At 41.4% G+C, this 12534-nt stretch overlaps 1 protein-coding gene across 1 annotated transcript in view; it reads left to right on the top strand.

Moving 5' to 3' along the window:
* DNAH11 (dynein axonemal heavy chain 11) overlaps positions 1-12534 on the top strand; it is a 3007685-nt gene that overhangs the window by 1077942 nt on the left and 1917209 nt on the right. The window contains exon 25 of the mRNA XM_085631597.1: positions 8482-8604. Coding sequence (XP_085487723.1) covers positions 8482-8604 — 123 coding nt within the window. The remainder of the gene's footprint in view (positions 1-8481; positions 8605-12534) is intronic.

The raw sequence follows: 12534 nt of genomic DNA on the forward strand, positions 1-12534 counted from the left end.
AGAAACAAACCTTACGCCAGTGCGAGAGAGCCTGGCGTAAAGCCTATGACCCAGGTGCCCGGCTAGAATATAAAGCAATGTTCGCAGTTTACAAGAAAGTGATTTTAACAAGGAAAGCAGAATTTTATGAAACTAGGATCCTGAACGCTGACAATACACAAAAAGAAACCTTTTGGATTCTAAAAGAGCTGAGACAGGCTCAGGAACAGAAGTCCCCCTTCTGCCCTGAAGACTGTAACTCCAGTCCTCCTTCACAAGAAACGTGAAGGACCTATTGACGCAGATCCACCTTACTCCTACTGTCCATTGTCCCTTAGCATCAGAACCTCTGCCCTCCACATATGATAAACCACTCACCATCTTCACCATGCTCACTCATGACTCCCTGTCTCCCTTAATGGGTCGGGTTAAGTCAGGATCACCTGCGGACCCCTGCCTCCCAAGGATCTTCAATTTGGCACTACCAGGGATTGAAAGCAAGGACCTCGCGCTACTAAATCAATCTCTCGAATGTGGCCACATTCCTACCGGTTTTATAAAAGCACGAGTCATCCCACTCCTGAAAAAACCAGGGGCAGATGTGAAGAACCTAAAAAGATTAAGGCCAATCTCCCAACTTCCATTCCTGGCGAAAGTACTGGAACAGCACGTGCTGAAACCCCTGACACACCACATAGAAGCAAACCATCTCCTGCAAACCAACCAGGCAGTTTTTAGGGTCCATCACAGCACGGAAATGGTTATGCTGGCAGTGCGGGATGAACTCAGGGCCGATAAGAAAAAACCATGTGCCCTGGTATTGCTAGACCTATCCGCGGCATTTGACACAGTCAACCATGACAAACTTCTGTCGCGGATCTCGTAGTTAGGCATCCAGGGTACGGTCCTCAAATGGCTCACGTCCTTCCTCTCTGACCGATCACAGAGAGTACAGCTAGCTGACCATGTGTCTGACTCCAGCAAACTCTTGTGCGGGATGCCACAGGGCTCGGCGTTGTCTCCCCTCCTATTCAACGCCTACCTCCAGCCCCTGATAGCCGCACTGAATCTCATGGAGGGTCAAATCTATAACTATGCTGACGACATCCAAATTGTTATCCGGATAGACAATTCCCCGGCTGCACACTCACGAATGCAAAACATTTTAAAATACATAGTCAACTGGATGACGGCCAATTCCCTCAAAATCAATCCTGATAAGACCGAGGTATTGGCAATCACCACAGACTCCAGCCCCTGGAGCGACCTCTTTTGGCCACAAGAGCTGAGCGCTAATCCCCAACCAGCCCAGGCCGTAAAAATCCTCGGCATTAAAATCGATGCCAAGCTGTCTATGACCCAACGGGTATCTTCCATAGTAGGAACATGTGTTGGCCTGCTTAGACAGTTATGGAAACTTGCCCCCCTCTCACTTTTGCAACACTCAGAACTGCAGTATGGGCCATGATAGTGTCACGACTGGACTACGGGAACTCACTGTACATCGGCCTCCCAGAAAAGCTGCTTACCAGATTACAGGTCATTATGAATGATGCTGCCAGACTAATTTTTAGACTGCCTAGGAGGGCCCACGCTACCCCCCTCTTACGCCACCTACACTGGCTCCCGATAAGGCAGACAATCTGGTTTAAGGGCCTTTGCATCACGCACAAAGCCATTTATGGCCAAGCCCCTTCATACATTAAAGATCGCTTAGCAACCTACACTCCTAGCAAGTCACCACGGTCCTCAGAGGCAGACCTGCTGGCCTGCCCCCGCTTTAGCATGACCTCTAAAGGAGGCAGAGCCTTCTCAACCTCAGTCCCTGTACAATGGAAGAAGATGCCGGAGAATCTGTGTAAGGAACATGCCCTCCTCCCATTTAGGAAGAAGTTAAAAACACTCCTCTTTGTTGAAGCTTGGGCCACAACCTAATCATTTACATCCCCTTCACGTGCTAGGGTAGGGCTCTCTCTCACAGCGCTTAGAGACCTGACGGTGATTATGCGCTCTACAAATGACAATTACAATTACAGTGTTGCAGGCCCACTAGTAGCATTTAATTTACAGCCATCGGCACATGTGGTGACACTTTACTAGTAACTTATAAGTAAATGAGATATGCAAACTGGTATAAGGCAATGATTACATGCTTTAAGGAGAGAGAACAAGTACTTAAGCACTGGTAAGCAGTGGTAGAGTGCACAGAGTCCTGAGTTCAGCAAAAATGAGATCAGCACAAAAATGGAGGAGGAAAGCAAAATGTTGGGGGGGGGGGGAGACCACCCTAAGACTGATGGGTCCAACCTCGACAGTGGCAGTGTTTTTTAAATTTCCTTTGGCCATTATGCTCTGTCATTTTAGATTTGCGGTCCACGTTTTCCAAGAGGCAGTGGGCAGCAGAGGGCAATGATGCTGAATGTTTGGCAAAGCGAAGCGCATCAGATAATAAATGTTAATAGATAATTTTAACTAGTTCTTTCCCGACAGTTGTGTCCACGAGCAAGAATTCCTCATGGAAAGCACAATGTTTTCAAGACTTTGTCTAAAATACTTCAAACGTTCTCTGTCTGTAGATACCCAAAGTAATTAGCAGCTGGCCAGGTGACCATAGCTTCAAATATGGATCCTGATTTGTTAACATACATGTTCAAGTTGGGTAAGGATCCTAGTAAGAGGTTCGAAAAACTTTGCAAAATTTCTCAAGACAAATTATTGGATGCCTTAGGACCCCTGTCATAAATGTTTGACTCGGTGGAGGAGGCTTTCCTTGTAGGTTAGGTTGATTTAACTTTTATAAGAGGATGGAGCCAGAGGGCAATCTGTTTTTTAGGGAATGTGAATGCAGGCCTTCTAGAAGAAAGGCGCAAGACTTTGCTCATAAGGATTAATCCTAAATTGAGTGAATCAGCAAAAAGAGTCATCAGAGGATGTTAAGGGTGACTCATTGGACATGGTTTGGTGAGGTCTTTAAAGTAATGTCTTAAGACATTCGCAAGTCTCAACGAGGCGCAGTATTCAATGTGCAGTGTCTTTTATAGAATTAAGTTTCTATGACCGGGTTGGAAAGAGAGGGCACCCTAATGGCCAAGGAGGATTCAGGGCCCAACATCACAATACTTCAGGCCAAAGTTTTGGATCACAGAGGGGAAATCCTGGTGGGGTATAATTCTACCCGCAAAGAGGTGGAAACCAAGGAAGAAGGGGTAATTGAGGAAGGGGGCAGTCCCTTAATCAGAGTCAGGGGCAAGGTGAGTACTAAGACAATTTCTGGTTCTCTCCCATCAAGTGTGAGAGGAAGGTTGAGGTATTTCAAAAGTCAGTTGGAGTTGATAACAAAGGATGCATGGCTTTTGCAGGCGATAGAGGGTTTTCGAATTGAGTTTGATTTAAAGCCTTGCCAACAATCAAAACCAAGATAGTTGGTGTTTAAGGAGGATGTGCAAAAGGTGGTTGAGCAAGAGGTAAGTCAGATGCTGGACAAGAATGCTATTTGAAGGCTTCAGAGGAGGAAAAGGGGTTTGTAAGGGCCTTGTTTTTGGTAAACAAAAAGATAAGGGTAGCAGCCAGTAATAAACGTACAGAATTTGAATCGGTATGTGACATATCAGCATTTCAAAATGGAAGGGATTAATTTGTTGGGGGATTTATTACAGGACAAGGATTGGATAGTAAAAATAGACCTGAAATATTCATATTTCACAATTGCGAAGGATGATCATTTATTTAGATGCTATATTGTTAATGAACCAAGAGTTGGAAGACTTGTGCAAAGATTTGGACCTGGTTGTAACTTTATTACAGAGTTTGGGATTTGTCATAAATATTGAGAAATCAGTTTTGCTAACGACACAGTCTATGGAATTTTTATATTTCGTAGTGGACTCAGTGGTAAGTCCGTTACAATTGCCAGAAAAGAAGGTGAAGAAAATAAGACAAGTTGAGTTCTAATTCAAATAAGGACAAGGTGAAATTGAAGGAATTGGCTCTAGTGATAGGTCTATTGGCCTTTTCAATACAAGCAGTATTTCTGGGCCCTTTACATTACAGGGCCCTTCAAAGGTTGAAGACTTTTGGTTTGGCAAAGGTTTGTGGTACGGAGACTCGGTTTGTCTGGACTGAGAGGCAAGGCAAGAGTTACAGTGGTGGAAAAAGAATTTGGAGGCTTGGAATGGAAAGGCGATATTTGGAATGATGCCAGAGTTTGTGTTGGAGACCAATGCATGCAGTTATGGATGGGGAGCATCCTGTTTGGATCAGGAAACAGGGTCGTATGGTCATTGACAGAAAGGAAGGATCATATACACTATCTGGAAATGCAGGCAGGTTTGTTAGCCATTCAAAGTTTCAGGAGGAATTCGAAGAACAGTTCTGTACTTTTAAACATGGACAATATCACAGCATTGACTTATATAAACAGGTTAGGTAGCAACAGGTCAAAGAGGTTGTCAGAGTTGGCAAAGGAAATGTGGGAATTTTGTTTGGAACACAAAATAAATATGAGGAGAGCATGTTCCTGGGAAGCAGAATGTAGTGGTGGATTGGAATTCCAGGAATGTGATGGATTACAGCAAATTGAAAGCAGAAGTTTGTATAGTGAGAGCAATGCTCTAGATGTGGATCTTTTTGCTTCCAGGTTGACATTTCGACTGCCAATGTATGTGGGTTGGAAGCCAGATTCAGGGGCAGTAGCAATATATGCTTTTCTGCAAGATTGGGGGAAGGGAGGGGTTACACCTTCGCCCTTTTTCAATGATACACGAAGCGTTGGTTCAGGTGAAGAGGCAGAAATGCCAGTTAGTTTTAGTGATGCTTTTTTGGAAGACTCCGTCTTGGTTCCCATTGGTGATGAAGTTGGTGGTGGAGCAATCATATTGATAAAGTCCTTCAAAGGGCTGTTGTCGGGCTTAGAAGGGCAGGAGCATCCTTTAGTGGAGTCGGGTTCTCTCAACCTACTAGTCTGGAGGATTACAGGGGTTCCAGAGGATGCATTGGACCTTGGGAGTCAGCTTCAGGTCTGCTCAATGAGTCATGGGCTCCAGGGACCAGGAAGAGATATAGAGGAATTTGGAAGGTGTGGTTAACGTTGGTGCATGCAGAGGGGTTTGGATCTCATGGAGGCAGATGATATAGAGGTAACTACATTTTTTGCTGAGGTTATTTGAGAAGGGGATGTCTTACTGAACAGTGAATTGCTACAGGTCAGCTGGAGCAGCAGGGCATTCTTTAATTCAGGGTGTTTCTGTGGATAAGAGTCCTTTGGTACGTAGAGTAATTAAAGGAATTCATTTGAGGGGACTACCTAAAGTGAAATATCAGACATTATGGGATGTAGGTTTGGCTCTACGTTTGTTTGAGGGTTGGCCAAGCAACAATTATCTGGTGGTAGGGGAGTTGAGTTGGTCATTGGCCACATTATTATGTCTGATTTCTTTTAGGAGAGTTTCAGATGTAAGGGCATTGGAAGTATCTCATAGATTTTTTCCAGCCAGATGGTGTGGTTTTGACAAAGATTATGTCTAGTCGAATTTTTTATCCAAGATTTGATGGATCTCCGAAACTTTGTGTAGTTCGATGTCTGAAGGGGTATGAGTGTAGAATGTTGGATAAGAGGAGTGCTGAGGTTTATCAACTGTTAATGTCTTACGTGAAGCCTTTTAGTGCAGTATCAAATGCTATGATTGCAAGATGGGTGAAGGAGACCATGAAGGATGCGGGAGTGGATGTGTCCAAGTTTTCAGCTCATTTGGTCAGAGGAGCTATGGCAAGTAAGGTATGTATGATGGGAGTTCGATTGGATGACAGATTCAAAGCAGCAGATCGGTCATCTGCGGAGACTTTTAGGAAATTTTATATTTGAGGTGTGGATCATGTTTCAAAATGTTTTTTGAGGAACTTTGAACATGTGTAATGCTAGCCTCCTGTCTTGACATAAAATGATGATTCTTATAGGATCACTGAATAAAGATGTTATTAAAGACAAGGAGGCTAGCATTATCCCATCCTCCCTTTTCTTTATTGGGGATTGCGGAGGAGAAAGTATTTGATAACGTTTACTGTTAATTCTGGTTGAAGTTGTTGAAGGTTCTTGGTTAAGAAAATGTGGAATATGTATTTTTTCTTGAACATGATGCTTTTGTCAACAGATGACTATTAGAGGATAGAGAAGAGTAGAATTCTGTGTTTTAGAGGATGTTTTTTTTCATCAAATGACTAACAAAAGAGGAGGAAGATGGAGGGTGGACAGTATGTTGGGACTGAACATTTTTTCACATTGTTATGTTTTGAGGTTCTATTTGACACATTTTTAATGGTTTTGCTGCACCGAAGTGGTAAAAGGTTATGCACAATGCTAGCTTCCTTGTATTTAATAAATCCTCTATTCTTTATTCATTGAACCTATAAGAATTGTAATTTCCTCCAATGTGCCATCACAAGTAATTTGCCATTGGTGCTAACTGAGCCAAAAATTTTCTCCAGGAGGCCAGTGCTAGCATTTGTTCATTGATGCTTCATACCAAAATGTACTTAGAGTGCCAGTAGTAGCATTTTGCCAAGTGTATCCCATATGCAAGTATTGCCTCCAGTAGTCTAGCGGCAACATTTTGCCATGGGTACTTATTTTATAACCCAAGTAGCATGCCTGGCCCAACAGCTGATCTAGAAGCATAACAACACAAGCTCACTTAATCACACTCATTATATCAATGGTTCTGACTTGGAGTCATTCATTTTCACCTACTCGTGTGCACTCGCTCTCACCCTGAATCACTCACTTGCACTCTCACTCACTCTTATTCTGACTCACTTATAATTACTCACTCATTTTGACACACATAGACATCCACGATCCCACATACATGCACACATGCTCACACATATTCATGCTCTTTCACCCAAACTCACTCTGACCGACATGCACACACACAACAAACATTACACCATTTTATTTTTCTTATCTGAGATGCCAGTGAAAGCCCAGATCTTGCTGCTCCACTTTTTATTGCTCTAATAGTGAATAACAAACTATTATTCACTATTAATGTATTACAAATGAGCAGAAAACCAGGTTAGAGCCTGACTCTGATAATGCGAGACACCCCTGTGTTCTTGGCACTGATTCTGGCAACTCTGAGGCCAGGGTTTTCAAAGGCAGTGCCAGGGGTAGCAAGGGGTAGCAAGGGGCAAGCTAGGGGTCGCAACTGCGACCTCTGGCAATCCCTTGATTGATGTCCATGTTTGTCTTCATGGTACTGACATGGTGTGAAAGGTGCTGCTAATACAGCAGAGAAGAGCAAAGTAGAAGAGTTCCAGAACAGGAGAGTACTGCTGCATAGACAATAGTGCATATGTATATAGCCTGTGTTTAATGGTCATTGCTTCCACCCCTCACTTATCTATCGGTACCTCCCATGCCATATAACGTTCCCAGACAATATATTTTAACTTGTACTTCTTCTCATGTAGAAAGTTTCTTTATAAATGCTTTAACCTTTCCACTAACGCAATTTATTAACTACAACAAATTAGAAATCATAAGCCTTTGTAGTGTGTTCCATTACCTGTACCTTTATTACTGGAATGACGTAGGTCCTTTCCATCTTAAACTTTGTTGTTTGATCGATTTCGGATTCTGCATTCCTCATTGTAAACCTCCCCATGTACAATTGCTTTGCAGCTATATTGAGACTATATACATTGCATATGTGCAGGCGTACATTCGGATAAATGTCATATCACCAGTGGTTGCATCTTCACCACTGACAGAACTTTGGTTATTTCTCACAAAACAATGGAAAAGTTTGGAAGTGCCAAAAGAGTTGTGTTTCGCGTGAAAATCTGAATTTTCACAGCTGTTGTGAATGCGAGTAGTCTGTGTAGTCACTCACAAGGAAAAGCTAAGCAAGGTATGCAGGACAATCACAAAAAATGCTCGATCAGTTACATTACAAAGTGAAACTGTGTATTCATGCCAAAAAGCTAAGCACAGTATGCACTTGCCTTCAAAATAGACACAATTTACCAGCGCAACAAGGTTTCAGAGTACTCGCAAGAAAGAGCTAAGCAAGGTATGGACTCTGCTCACAAGTTATCAGTGCCATTTATCAGTCATGACAAAAAAACAGAAAAAACTGCATATGCATTAGAAGGGTGCGAAACTCGATACATTATGCACAGTCAAAAAATTGGGAGTCCCATCAGTCTACACTTACAATAAAAGAAAATCAAACCCCTATCTCCAACACCTCAATTTGTCCCGGCTCTGCCCATTCCTAAATTTGATTTAGAGTCAACAGTAACCAAAATAACGACTTATTTCTAGGTGAAAAACGTTGGTGTAGCATCAAAGTAAAGAAACTATGATTTTGGTTTATTCTGATTTATTTTTCTTTCATTTACTTTCTTAAAAGATTTTGTTGTGCCGTCACCTATTTTAATTTTCATTAAAAGTTTAGATCACATTGAAATATTGATTTAGAGCTGTCTCATGCTTATCAACAGATCCTCCTAGAAATAAGTCTAACATGGAATAACCTGGAATTTTCATATGAAGAGCACCACCGAACAAAAACCCCTCTGCTAAAGACTGACGAGCAGCTGTTTGAAATATTGGACAACAATCAAGTAAGTGTTACTATATAATTCTCAAGCAAAACCTTACACCGCATTTGCACATTGTTTAAACTACAAATATGCATAGTAAATGAACTTTATTGGAGGACGAAGAGAGAGGAATCTTACCAGGTACAATTACAAGTCTTAAAAGAATGCTAGAGGAGAGAGAAACATACTTTAGAGGTTTCAGCAACATTCTGCAAGTACTCAAAGGGTGAATGCAGAGGACACAGGGTCTGCTCATTTGGATCTGCTGCTGATGAAGTTAGTGCTTGGAGGGGTCATGTAACAGCAGGTGGTCACTGAACCAAAATAGAGTACCACCAACTATATGGGTGCCATTTAGAGGTGGGAGGATTCATTTTGTTTTTGAAACTTGGTTATATGTCTAAAACGACCTGCAGTTGGGACATATGCCACAGGTACAGTGGATTTACAAATTGGAGGGCTTGCCTTATCGATGGCCGGCTGTTCTATGCTAATTTTCCCTGCTCATGATCACCATGCAAGGCTTGGTGGACTTGGGCAGGATAAAATATAATATGATCTGACCTCAGTGCGCATCGAGAAAGCTTCCAGCAAATCAGCGAAATTTACTTTGTGTTTTTCAGCAACAAATCCCCACGTTGGGGTTTTGTTTATGAAAACAAAAGAATGCAGAGCAGGCCACCATGATGTTGTGGCTCATGCTGCATTATGTTTCCATCAAAGGTCCTTGCACTTTGTCACCTGGGAGCACTTCTACCAAAGAATCCCTGTCCTGGACGTGTCCTGATTTTTATTGTTTTCAGGAGTAGGTGCTAGTTGTTACTCCCAAAACATCTCACTCCTTGGGGTTTTAAATCTATCAGATGGGCTGAATAGCACCCATTTTGAGTTTGTGATGAATAAAATGTAGATTTTGGGGCTCACTGCACCAAAATCCACGGTACAATAAACACCATACTGTTGTCCCCCAGTTAAATTCTGGCAGGTTTGTTCTGCTGGAAGTTAATGAAGTGACGTATTGAAAGCAACTGATAGTTTAAGGAATCAGTAAATACCATATAATTTGCAATTCTGACCGCTGCGCAGGATTTGGAAAACACTGGCTTTCTCGTAGTCAGGGCCCTGGTCTTCAGTCATTGTAAAGATGTCTTCACAAGTATCATTTACTTTCCACTGAATGCATAAGAGAGCTTCATCTGCAATTGTTTAGAGGAAATGGGATATATGGTTGAAAATAGAGGGATTGAACACTCATACCTGTGTCTTCATAGGGCATGGCACTGTGTGCACTGTTGATGCTGGGATCATGAAGGCTAGAAGAAAATGTTGCTCAGGGAAATTGTAGAAAATATAATCAATAGAAAATTTATTTACATAACAACGCAGTTTGCAAAGTTATATTGCACATCATGCACTTTATTCTTTTAATTTCGGAAGAAAAAGATTTCTCAAAGGCACAATTTGCCAGATGTTGGTCACTGAAGACAATTGCAGTTAACTACGTACCTACCTTTGATGAAAATTCTGACTATTTTGGACTCACCAAGAATTCCAAGGGTTCTCTGGGTTGTTAAGATAGTACAAACTTTTCCAGATTACTCGCACGCCTAAATATTTAGGCATGTGCAAATGTTACTGGTTTGCATTTATGTGTGTAAATACTTTGCAGAAGTACATTCTGGGACTATTGTGAAAGTCTGTATAAAGGTCTAAAAATAAGTCTATGAATAAATTAATGAGAGTCTAAAGCTGTGCTGTCATCTTATATGTAAACTAAAAAGACTTGTCCACATTACACCACACCTCAAAGGGCTTCATTGGCTTTTTGTCAAGGAGAGATCACAATTTGTCATTACATAGTACACAAACCTCTTTGCCTCCCCCATAATAACGTACCAAAACAAAGAATGTCTCACATACTAACCTTCCAGGGTCTGAGATTTTCTTACATTAATTTTCTGTTTGTACATCCAGACAAGCTCAAGGAAATATGTGGGTGAATCCTCCATGCACAAGGCTCAACTGTCTAGAACTACTATCTCTCCCTTTGTGACTCAAACATATATTTTTCATGTTCAGGGAAAGCCCACCTTTTTCACTCGGCTTGCGATCTTAGATCATGATCTAGTTATCTGTACTACATTCTGGGAATATGTGATATTGTCCTAAACCTACCAGACGCCTAAATCAAGTTATTGTTGCTAGGCTTTTCCATCTACCATACATTGCAAGACTACATTACGTGATGTGGATTTTTCAGTGTTTATTCTTTCACAAGTTCTTTCACATCTGGCAGTCGGTCTGTCATCATTGACTTGCTGCAAAGTAGCAGAACTCTCTAAATTCGCTTTCTAATTTTTCTCTGGCTGCACTCTAAAGTGTCTTTTATGGGGCATGCAGCAATCGACAGTAACACTAATGGAATTATACAATAAGATTAATATCCAACACCAAAAGGTTACTTTTAAACCCAACATCCAATTAGCATTGATAATTCTGTGATTGACTAGCCAAATACTTTAAGAAGCTCTTGGTGCTCAAGCCAAGCCATCTAACCTGCTTTTGAAGCAATTCCCCACCACCATTGTGAAGGGTTTCCTAAAAACACTTTCATTAGCATAAAAGATATAAACAATAAATCCTTCAATGAAGGGCTTGTTACTAGACCATGAAAAATCCCCATAATTACAAACTTTCTGAAAACACACTTGTGGGTGATGAATGACTCACTATTTCTTTTTGTCATGAGAAAGTTGGTCTGAGTTATTTGAAAGAACATATTGTATTACAAACACTGTTGCTCTGGATAAAACCTGGAAGAATCCAGGGGCCACCCTTTGTAGGACAATACTGGCAGATTGTATGACCCTGGATAATAGCCTGGATATACGCTGGCTAAGGAATGTCAAAACAAGTTTTGCCAAAATGGGTGCAGAGTATTATACAATACCGGATACCTTAAAAAATGTATCGTCTGCCACTATTAAGTCACTCTTCCACCAAAGTCATGAGCGGGCAGGCCCTGTATGTAATTCAACTGGTCATCCAGAGCCTTTCTCCCAGCCACATAGAGAACCCGCCCTCTATCTGCAAATCCTTTTGAATGAAAGGCGGAAATTTTTGTTGACTAGGCTCCATCAAAAAACTATATATTTCATAGTTGCTTTCCCTATTCTAGGCTCATGGTTTCCATTACTCCCTGTCTGTCCTTGTGACAGTTGCTCATGCCAAAGCACTACGCACTTTCTTATATTACGTATATTTTATACCCCCAGCAGTTCATTCACCCATTATTACATGCAGCAGGGATTAGAAATTATTAACTTGCAATGGAATACCTACTCTCTCTAGAAACAAATTAGATTATATATTGCATTTTAAACTATCTTTTTACTGTTTCTAAGATTCGTAGTGAATATTAGTTATTTCTTTTATAATTTGTAACTTCTGTGTATGTGGATTTGCTGTCTCTTAAATGAAAACATGTATATGCAATCTTTTATGGCTCCTTTAGAGTTGAATAAAGTATTCTTGACTGACTGACTGGATAATTATGATAAATTCTCCAATCTTTGCTATGCTAGTAAAATCAAGGAAAGACCATGTGACAGCTACAAGAACATACATAAGCCTTCAATATCTACATAATTAACCACCAGTCAGATTTGTGACCCAGAAGGGGTACAAAATTCAACCTGGCAGATATTAGAATCGATCTCGCCCACTCGCACAACAACCACCAAAAACGGTGTCCTGACTCTCCTTGACCTCTCGGCGAATGACAGTATGGTGTATCATTCTATACGCTAGCTGGGACTCCAGAAAGAGTAGAGGAATATCTGGTACTGTTTTCGGAAAAAAAACTGCAAGTGCAAATTGGTTCAGCACTTCCAATCTTACAATGGGTATGTTTTGATGTGACTCAGGGAACCTACTCATCCCTGCTGCTGT

Source organism: Triturus cristatus, chromosome 10 (assembly GCF_964204655.1).
Source record: "Triturus cristatus chromosome 10, aTriCri1.1, whole genome shotgun sequence".
NCBI lineage: Eukaryota > Metazoa > Chordata > Amphibia > Caudata > Salamandridae > Triturus > Triturus cristatus.